Source organism: Panulirus ornatus, chromosome 1 (genome assembly GCF_036320965.1).
Source record: "Panulirus ornatus isolate Po-2019 chromosome 1, ASM3632096v1, whole genome shotgun sequence".
Taxonomy (NCBI): domain Eukaryota; kingdom Metazoa; phylum Arthropoda; class Malacostraca; order Decapoda; family Palinuridae; genus Panulirus; species Panulirus ornatus.
The window spans coordinates 23,720,328-23,731,721 of record NC_092224.1 but is presented as its reverse complement, the minus strand read 5'-3'; the positions used below and the strand labels follow the sequence as shown (position 1 = coordinate 23,731,721).

General features: G+C 38.8%; 1 protein-coding gene across 2 annotated transcripts in view; it reads left to right on the top strand.

The window, feature by feature from the left end:
• Positions 1-678: 678 nt before the first annotated feature.
• Positions 679-11,394, top strand: part of LOC139763276 (uncharacterized) — a 32,517-nt gene continuing 21,801 nt past the window's right edge. The window contains exons 1-4 of one of the 2 annotated variants that reach the window (XM_071689272.1): positions 679-910; positions 7,719-7,838; positions 9,278-9,784; positions 10,079-10,373. In XM_071689272.1, coding sequence (XP_071545373.1) covers positions 851-910; positions 7,719-7,838; positions 9,278-9,784; positions 10,079-10,373 — 982 coding nt within the window. In that variant the 5' untranslated portion in view covers positions 679-850. The remainder of the gene's footprint in view (positions 911-7,718; positions 7,839-9,277; positions 9,785-10,078; positions 10,374-11,394) is intronic. The other variant, XM_071689359.1, reaches the window with a different exon arrangement.

Below are 11,394 nucleotides of genomic sequence, written 5' to 3'. Positions count from 1 at the left end.
TGTGTTAGCGTGGATTGTGTACCTATGCTTTGGAGTTAGCTCTTCGAGGTCAACACTGTATAAGCATGCGAAACATTATAATTCCGAAGCTTCATATTTCGGTAATCAAAGTATGTTACTGTGTGTAAGGTTAGGGAACATGCCCAATTCTAAGTTACGATTGGGTTAGAATTTGTAGATTCGGATAAATGATGTTTTCGAATATCATGGTCATCCCGATTTCTGTCTTTGGCTCTCCTTTTTCTTTATATTACATAAGAACAAGAGTTCCTGTGTTAGATGACTGTTTAACATTTCTCTTGTCCTAAGTAGCTCTACGCACAACTAGTAAGTCCATAGGGCTCTTTCCCAGTGGCTCGACATTATGATCCCTTATCTAATGGGCAAAACTTGTTATTCTCAAAATTTGCTTAACAATACCTAAATCAGCAGTAGATATACATTGAGAAACTACACGAAAAAGCAGATCAAGATTATAATCGATTGACTTATTATTAGTCAGAAGGTTAGATATTTCTTAAAGAGTTCGAACTGTTATGAACAATTACATTGCTTGTTCTTTAGAACTTGTAAATATAATTGTGAATGTATATTTTAGATAGAAATTCATCAGTAAAAGAGAAAAATAAAGAATGTCAAAAGAAATTTCTCTTCATAATATTTTTTTAATTTTCTCAGGGAATCGAATGCAACATTGTGTGTAAACAAACTTGTGCATCAACCTGATTTCTCAAAACAAGACCTGATTGAAGAAATAGAGAAATACCAGTCATGTGCAGTACCTAGAGGCAGACGACGTTTGTATAACATGCACCATTAAACAAGAAGAAAGAGGAGAAATGCATAAAGGATGGCTTCCTCGGACGTCATTCGTGAAGCTGCTTTGTACTTAGAATATTTCCTGAAAGGAGTAAGGATGTGCCATCTTTTTCACCTTTCATTTCGTTACCTAACTTCTTAATTTAGTAATTCATATGGTAATTAATTACATATTAAAAGTTTAAGTTTATCCGCAACGGGACAAGCTTTTTGGTTTTGACACTTATTTAACAGTGGTCATTGCAGCCGAAGTGTGACCGGAGACCCAGAGGACAATCACCCCCAAGGATATCGTGTTGAGAGAACATTCCAGGCCATTGTTCACGCTGACCTTACTTTCAACCTCACCGACAACCTCCTCGCAACCTTAGGCTGAACATTGGCCTAGAGTTCTCTCTTTACAGACTCTTCTGTAGGGTTACTCTCTTGTGTGACGACTGTTCTAGGCGTCGGTCGGCAGCACTTCAGTGTTATGCATGTCAAAGAAATTCATATATTAAGCGGGGAAGTTTTATCTTTAGAAATTTCATTACAATTAACAGATTAAGGTAAAAGTATGGTTTTGCTTCTCATTGCTCTTAGCAATTGATATTGGGTGATTTTGTACTCCAATGCTAGTGTAGCAGTTACAGAATACATGAACAGTTTTGGAACATGATTTTCAATAACTCAGTATATTTTATTGAATTGAATTACCTAAAGCCATTGTAGAAGAGTGCTGTATATTTTAGAAAATTTAGGTAATTAACATATAAGTGGTGATAACAAGGCTTTTAAAGCATCAGCAGAACCTATGAAAACCTCCTCCAAAATAACAAACAGAACCCATGAAAATGCACCTAACCTCCCTAGCAATATAGATTTACCTCATTATTGAGTATAAAATATGTCACACCCATGATTGACCACTGGCTGATGGCGACATACAGACAATACAGTGAATGGTCATGCAATCCCCAGCAACAGATGATTTTAATGTTGCATTTCTATTACCATTTCAGGTACTAAGTAAAGACAAGATTTCGTCGATTCTGTTGATATTTTACTAATGTATCGTATATTATAGTAATTAAGCACACATTTTCTTAGGCATACGTAACCTCACTAGTGTCATGTTATTTCATATCGTTCAGTAAAATTCACTGCTTCAAATCATATTCTGTAACTTTTAATGTATTACTTAATGCTACACCGGTACAGTATGCAGAATGGAATCATGTAGTATCTGAAGCTAAAAGCAATGCAGCAGATGACTTTAATGTTGTATTTCTATTACCATTTCAGGTACTAAGTAAAGACAAGATTTCGTCTATTCTGTTGGTATTTTACTAATGTATTGTATATTATAGTAATTAAGCACACATTTTCTTAGGCATACGTAACCTCACTAGTGTCATGTTATTTCATATCGTTCAGTAAAATTCACTGCTTCAAATCATATTCTATAACTTAATGTATTACTTAATGCTACACCGGTACAGTATGCAGAATGGAATCATGTAGTATCTGAAGCTAAAAGCAATGCAGAGCTCTACTGATCTCTTTTCCGAAGGAATAGAAAGGAATTCAAATAGCAATAGACTGTTGGGTCCTTTTTGAGGCTGTTTTTGGTTATGGAAGATATTGGAAACTCGCTGAATAGTGTGGTAAAAGTTAGAAGATATATAGATAATTCAAAGAGAATAACTTGCAAATTGTCATTTTGACTATAGAGGTGCAAATGATGAAATTCATGGACTTGAAGTGAGGTATTTATCAAGTCTATTCTTATTTATTTATTTTGCTTTGTCACTGTCTCCCGTGTTAGCGAGGTAGCGCAAGGAAACAGACGAAAGAATGCCCCAACCCACCCACATACACATGTTTATACATACACGTCCACACCTGCAAATATACATACCTATACATCTCAACGTATACATATATATACACACACAGACATATACATATATACACATGTACATAATTCATACTGTCTGCCTTTATTCATTCCCATCGCCACCTTGCCACACATGAAATAACAACCCCCTCCCCCCAAGTGTGCGAGAGGTAGCGCTAGGAGAAGACAACACAGGCCCCATTCGTTCGTGCTCAATCTCTAGCTGTCATGTAATAATGCACCAAAACCACAGCTCCCTTTCCACATCCAGGCCCCACATTGACAGCACGTCGACCCTGGTATACCACATCATTCCAATTCACTCTATTCCTTGCACGCCTTTCACCCTCCTGCATGTTCAGGCCCCGATCACTCAAAATCTTTTTCACTCCATCTTTCCACCTCCAATTTGGTCTCCCACTTCTCCTCGTTCCCTCCACCTCTGACACATATATCCTCTTTGTCAATCTTTCCTCACTCATTCTCTCCATGTGACCAAACCATTTCAAAACACCCTCTTCTGCTCTCTCAACCACGCTCTTTTTATTACCAAACATCTCTCTTACCCTATTATTACTTACTCGATCAAAGCACCTCACACCACATATTGTCCTCAAACATCTCATTTCCAGCACATCCACCCTCCTGCGCACAACTCTATCCATAGCCCACACCTCACAACCATACAACATTGTTGGAACTACTATTCCTTCAAACATACCCATTTTTGCTTTCGGAGATAATGTTCTCGACTTCCACACATTCTTCAAGGCTCCCAGAATTTCCACCCCCTCCCCCACCCTATGATTCACTTCTGCTTCCATGGTTCCATCCACTGCCAAATCCACTCCCAGATATCTAAACACTTTACTTCCTCCCGTTTTTCTCCATTCAAACTTACCTCCCATTTGACTTGACCCTCAACCCTACTGTACCTAATAACCTTGCTCTTGTTCACATTTACTCTTAACTTTCTTCTTTCACACACTTTACCAAACTCAGTCACCAGCTTCTATAGTTTCTCACATGAATCAGCCACCAGCACTGTATCATCAGCGAACAACAACTGACTCACTTCCCAAGCTCTCTCATCCACAACAGACTTCATACTTGCCCCTCTTTCCAAAACTCTTGCATTCACCTCCCTAACAACCCCATCCATAAACAAATTAAACAACCATGGAGACATCACACACCCCTGCCGCAAACCAACATTCACTGAGAATCAATCACTTTCCTCTCTTCCTACACACACACATGCCTTACATCCTCGATAAAAACTTTTCACTGCTTCTAACAACTAGCCTCCCATTGTTGGAACCACTATTCCTTCAAACATACCCATTTTTGCTTTCGGAGATAATGTTCTCGACTTCCACACATTCTTCAAGGCTCCCAGAATTTTCGCCCCCTCCCCCACCCTATGATCCACTTCCGCTTCCATGGGCCTGAATGTGCAGGAGGGTGAAAGGAGGGCAAGGAATAGAGTGAATTGGATCGATGTGGTATACCGGGGTTGACGTGCTGTCAGTGGATTGAATCAGGGCATGTGAAGCGTCTGGGGTAAACCATGGAAAGCTGTGTAGGTATGTATATTTGCGTGTGTGGACGTATGTATATACATGTGTATGGGGGTGGGTTGGGCCATTTCTTTCGTCTGTTTCCTTGCGCTACCTCGCAAACACGGGAGCCAGCGGCAAAAAAAAAAAAATATATACATATATATATATATATATATATATATATATATATATATATATATATATATATATATATATATATATATATATGTATATATATGTATATATATATTTATTTGGGAATGTCTTGGGAGTAAAGTCAGGGGTTAATGAGAGGACAAGAGCAAGGGAAGGAGTAGCAGTATTCCTGAAACAGGAGTTGTGGGAGTATGTGATAGAATGTAAGAAAGTAAATTCTCGATTAATATGGGTAAAACTGAATGTTGATGGAGAGAGATGGGTGATTATTGGTGCATATGCACCTGGGCATGAGAAGAAAGATCATGAGAGGCAAGTGTTTTGGGAGCAGCTGAATGAGTGTGTTAGTGGTTTTGATGCACGAGACCGGGTTATAGTGATGGGTGATTTGAATGCAAAGGTGAGTAATGTGGCAGTTGAGGGAATAATTGGTATACATGGGGTGTTCAGTGTTGTAAATGGAAATGGTGAAGAGCTTGTAGATTTATGTGCTGAAAAAGGACTGGTGATTGGGAATACCTGGTTTAAAAAGCGAGATATACATAAGTATACGTATGTGAGTAGAAGAGATGGCCAGAGAGCGTTATTGGATTACGTGTTAATTGACAGGCGCGCGAAAGAGAGACTTTTGGATGTTAATGTGCTGAGAGGTGCAACTGGAGGGATGTCTGATCATTATCTTGTGGAGGCTAAGGTGAAGATTTGTATGGGTTTTCAGAAAAGAAGAGTGAATGTTGGGGTGAAGAGAGTGGTGAGAGTAAGTGAGCTTGGGAAGGAGACTTGTGTGAGGAAGTACCATGAGAGACTGAGTACAGAATGGAAAAAGGTGAGAACAATGGAAGTAAGGGGAGTGGGGGAGGAATGGGATATATTTAGGGAATCAGTGATGGATTGCACAAAAGATGCTTGTGGCATGAGAAGAGTGGGAGGTGGGTTGATTAGAAAGGGTAGTGAGTGGTGGGATGAAGAAGTAAGATTATTAGTGAAAGAGAAGAGAGAGGCATTTGGACGATTTTTGCAGGGAAAAAATGCAACTGAGTGGGAGATGTATAAAAGAAAGAGGCAGGAGGTCAAGAGAAAGGTGCAAGAGGTGAAAAAGAGGGCAAATGAGAGTTGGGGTGAGAGAGTATCATTAAATTTTAGGGAGAATAAAAAGATGTTCTGGAAGGAGGTAAATAAAGTGCATAAGACAAGGGAGCAATATATATATATATATATATATATATATATATATATATATATATATATATATATATATATATATATAGATATCTGGGAGTGGATCTGGCAGCGGATGGAACCATGGAAGCGGAAGTGGATCATAGGGTGGGGGAGGCGGCGAAAATTCTGGGAGCCTTGAAGAATGTGTGGAAGTCGAGAACATTATCTCGGAAAGCAAAAATGGGTATGTTTGAAGGAATAGTGGTTCCAACAATGTTGTATGGTTGCGAGGCGTGGGCTATGGATAGAGTTGTGCGCAGGAGGATGGATGTGCTGGAAATGAGATGTTTGAGGACAATGTGTGGTGTGAGGTGGTTTGATCGAGTAAGTAACGTAAGGGTAAGAGAGATGTGTGGAAATAAAAAGAGCATGGTTGAGAGAGCAGAAGAGGGTATTTTGAAATGGTTTGGGCACATGGAGAGAATGAGTGAGGAAAGATTGACCAAGAGGATATATGTGTCGGAGGTGGAGGGAACGAGGAGAAGAGGGAGACCAAATTGGAGGTGGAAAGATGGAGTGAAAAAGATTTTGTGTGATCGGGGCCTGAACATGCAGGAGGGTGAAAGGAGGGCAAGGAATAGAGTGAATTGGAGCGATGTGGTATACCGGGGTTGATGTGCTGTCAGTGGATTGAATCAAGGCATGTGAAGCGTCTGGGGTAAACCATGGAAAGCTGTGTAGGTATGTATATTTGCGTGTGTGGACGTATGTATATACATGTGCATGGGGTGGGTTGGGCCATTTCTTTCGTCTGTTTCCTTGCGCTACCTCGCAAACGCGGGAGACAGCGACAAAAAAAAAAAAAAATATTTTATTATGGATTTGGAGAAGGCATATGATAGAGTTGATAGAGATGCTCTGTGGAAGGTATTAACAATATATGGTGTGGGAGGCAAGTTGTTAGAAGCAGTGAAAAGTTTTTATCAAGGATGTAAGGCATGTGTACGTGTAGGAAGAGAGGAAAGTGATTGGTTCTCAGTGAATGTAGGTTTGCGGCAGGGTGTGTGATGTCTCCGTGGTTGTTTAATTTGTTTATGGATGGGGCTGTTAGGGAGGTGAATGCAAGAGTTTTGGAAAGAGGGGCAAGTATGAAGTCTGTTGGGGATGAGAGAGCTTAGGAAGTGAGTCAGTTGTTGTTCGCTGATGATACAGCGCTGGTGGCTGATTCATGTGAGAAACTGCAGAAGCTGGTGACTGAGTTTGGTAAAGTGTGTGAAAGAAGAAAGTTAAGAGTAAATGTGAATAAGAGCAAGGTTATTAGGTACAGTAGGGTTGAGGGTCAAGTCAATTGGGAGGTAAGTTTGAATGGAGAAAAACTGGAGGAAGTAAAGTGTTTTAGATATCTGGGAGTGGATCTGGCAGCGGCAAGGAATAGAGTGAATTGGATCGATGTGGTATACCGGGGTTGACGTGCTGTCAGTGGATTGAATCAGGGCATGTGAAGCGTCTGGGGTAAACCATGGAAAGTTGTGTGGGGCCTGGATGTGGAAAGGGAGCTGTGGTTTCGGGCATTATTGCATGACTACTGGAGACTGAGTGTGAACGAATGGGGCCTTTGTTATCTTTTCCTAGCGCTACCTCGCACACATGACGGGGAGGGGGATGGTATTCCATGTGTGGCGAGGTGGCGATGGGAATGAATAAAGGCAGGCAGTGTGAATTGTGTGCATGGGTATATATGTATGTGTCTGTGTGTGTATGTATATGTGTACATTGAGATGTATGGGTGTGTAGGTTTGCATGTGTGGATGTGTGTGTATATACATGTGTATGGGGGTGGGTTGGGCTATTTCTTTCTTCTGTTTCTTTGCGCTACCTCGCAAATGCGGGAGACAGCGACAAAGCAAAATAAATAAATAAATAATATTTTTTGTGCCTTTAAAAGATGAAATACTCATGGATACACTTTATAAAGAGGTAAAATGGTGTGGTAAACCCTCTGTGAGCACATACTCTTATTTTATACTTGTAGGGTTTTTCCTTACGTTTTTCATAATTTGAAATTTGTGTAACCATCCATTGAGATTTTTGAAGATCATGGCTCTTCTGCTAATGCTAATATCTTTTTTTTTTAATCATAGATGTCAGAATGCAGTGTGATTGGTAGTTACACTGTTCAGTTTCTGGAAATGAGAAGTTTTAGCATGCGTCTTCAGACATCTTTAGCAGCACATTTGGTACAGCTTGTCACAAATATGAAGGTAAGACATTGGAAGTGATTTTGGATTTTAGTTCTTTATCCACTGATTAGATTTCTGTGGAGTTTTGGTTCATGTAGTTTAAAGATTATGCATTTTGGGCAATACTTCTTTTCAGATGTAGAAGTTTTACCTTGCTATTTCATATACCCATCTCACTTTTTCCTATCACCATATCTTATGGCTTCCAAAGCCCTACACATTACTTTGCTCCCCTCTTCATGTACATACATTTTACTGGATTATTAATTGTTTTTCCTGTTGTGCAGAAGGTTGGTAAACTTATCGCTGCACTTCATACATTTTGTTATCCGTTCAGCCCTCTCACTAACAATTTTCTTTATTCCCCTCTTCCATTTCATCTTTGATTTACTCTATAACTCTGTTGCTTTATGTATTTAGTATGTAGGACAAGATGATATAGAATAAGTGAAGTTTGTAAAGAACTGAAGTACAGGTTGCTGTAAAGCAAAACAAACATTGGGTTAAGTGGTAAATATAATCTTATAGTCCTGATTTGATTTTCTAATACTGTGACAAAATGCCATTCACACTTATTTCATATCTTAAGTTGTGCTGTACTGACTGGAATGTGTCTTATGAAGAAGAGTATGAAGAAGAGTTCCTTTTGCTATAAACTTGTGATGCCATTCATGAATACTGGTGAGAGACAAAATGCCATTCACACTTAGTTCATATCTTCAGTTGTGCTGTACTGACTGGAATGTGTCTTATGAAGAAGAGTTCCTTTTGCTCTAAGCTTGTGATGCCATTCATGAATACTGGTGAGAGATAAATTTTTGGTTCAAAGTGCGATAGTTACCTTGAGTCTGGGCATCAGATTAGCTCTCAATGATCATGCAACACACTGCATCTCTCCTTTTAGAAATTTCATGTTCTGGTGTTAGCATCACACTGATTAGGCTAACTACCTCTGAACAAATGAAAACTGTTGTCAATAAAACTTTCTGAGTTGGTATTTCACTTAGAACAGCATTTTTGTTGTGTGTTTCATTTACATTTAAGTGTTAATAGTTGTTCAGATTTTTCTGGAATACCGTATATTATCTAGAGAGTAAAGGTGATATTACTCACATCCTTCAGATGATATGATTTAATTCGTAAATAAATCATATCAAAATTGTTGAGTACATTAGCTTCAATAAATAATAGGACAATCTCTGAAAAACTGTAGGTTTTGAAGACTTTAAATTACTCTTATTTTGTAGGCGGAGCCTTATGTGAACATCTGAAAAAGCTGCTGCTTGTGAGGAACTAAAACACTTTAACCCCCTACAATTCTGAGGGGAATTCATGAGAATTCTCTGTATCTCATCATGCATCAGGGGTATATTATATAGATATTTTTGTCTCTTATTACAGATTGAAAATCTTGTGTGTGTTTGTCACAAATTTTGGTAATTTTTTTTTTCTTTTTTCAGGGCCTCTTGATGAAACTAGATGACTCTTTGTTACCTATATGTAATGTGGAGGTTCAAACAGAGGATGCTAGCCTGTGCTCTTTATGTAAGTGTCATGGGTCCTTATCTGCACCTCTAAAGTCCATAACATTAGAAGATGCCAAAGACAGACCAGATGCAGCTCCTCAGGAGAAATCCTATGAACCACCTGAACTTGTTCAATTGCTCAGTTCAACCCCATTAATCCAGCTGAAACAAGAGATAACTTGTGTATCAGATTCAGTCTCACCTGGGTCTTCACAGTGCCATGAAGTGGAAATGGCTGTAAGTGATGTTGACATCAAAGAGATAAAATCGAAGGAAACAGTAAAGTTAAGAGATAGTGGTGTAGGTACAGACTCTCAGATAGACAAATGCATTTTAGCACCTCCACTACATGCACCTTTGGATGATAACATGGATTTGGACTATGCAACATCTTCACAACTGGAAGATGATACTCAAGGAGAGATACTATTAGATGATCTGGTAAGTCTTGTTCTTTTGGATCACAAGGTACACTGTATCAGTAACTAATTCCCTGTGGTGGCTGTGGTCCACAATATAGAGCGTAAACATGCAGCATCCTCTTTTTTGTTCACTGCATTTTGTCCCCAAAATTTGGATGGCTGGTCATCCCACTGAAGATGGAATTATGCCTCGTTTTCATTTAGTCAGACAGTTTGGCTCATTCATTTTTGCAGTAATGTAACTATGCTGTATTGAAAGCCTGTTGATAGGTATATGTTTTTAACTTTGTCTTTTTTTCTGTTTCTGAAATAGGAAGGGTCTGATGCAACTCCTTCTGATGGCTTGATGTACTCTGTATATACCATGAACCCTTGTGGATCCTTGCAGTTAGTAAGTCGTGTTCTCAGCAAAAGTACTTCATCAAGAGATTCATTGGATGAACCTGTTGAGAGGGCTACAATTAAGATAAACAATATGAAAGATGATGACCATAGAACTCAGGCTCAGCTTGAATCCCTTACATTACGAGGAGAAGACATTCAAACCTCAGAATCTGAGACAAATCAGGAAGAGATGGTGGTGGCCCCTGACATTCCAGGTTTTGAAGGTACAGGAAATTTTTTGTCATATCTAAGTAAGAGGTACCTTTTTATGACCTTTATATATGTTAGATAGTGTCTTGTATTTCAACATTAGCCAAATTGCTTTATATATGAGAGATGGTTTAAGAGATTTAAAGAACCGTAGTTATGTCAATCAGCTGAACAAGCTATCCTCTTCAGAACAAGGGCATGGGATGGATGGGAGTAATGTAGTCTAATGTTACTGCATAACCCATGGTTAAGGGAACATTTCCAGTTCTTGTTGTACGTGATTCCCAAAAGAGGTTTAATTTATAATGTTGTACCTTTAGTTTCGAGTAAGAATTAATCTTGACTTGTTTTGTTTAAGGAAGGAAATATAAAAGAATAATAAGAGCTTTTATTTGTGTTTTTGGAATAGAGACAGTGAGCTTGGCGAAGAGACATTTATGAAGAAATACTAGGAGAGATTGGGTGTAGGATGGCAAAAGGTGAGAGTAAACAAAACAAGAGGAGTGGGTGAAAAATAGGAGATATTTAGGGAAGCAGTGCTGGCATGTGGAAGAGAAATGAATAGTATACAGAAGATGGGAGGAGGGCTGTTGAGAAAGGGTAGTAGATGTTGGGATGACCAAATAAAATTGCTATTTAAAGAGAAGAATATGGGTGTTACTTATAGGGAAGGATTGCAACAATTGGTTATGTACAATTGCCAAAACAACTATCTGCGCATACTTTGTGGGAAATAATATGACACCATGGTCGATAAATATTGGTATATTAGGGCTATTCAGGCTGGAGTTGGTAGCCCTGTATTAATGTGGATGCCATAAGTAGATTTCATGTGATATTTCCTGTCATATTCTTTAATCATATTTGTAATATTGTAGATAAATAGCTTTACTAAGTCACTCACATTGATATATTTTATTTTCATAAGATGATATGTGGCAAAGTGGCAAGGGTGGATGGTATTGCAATTAAGAAAGTGGGTGACTATGTTGTTGATTGGTTAGTTATGATTTTCACTGTATGTATGGACCTTGA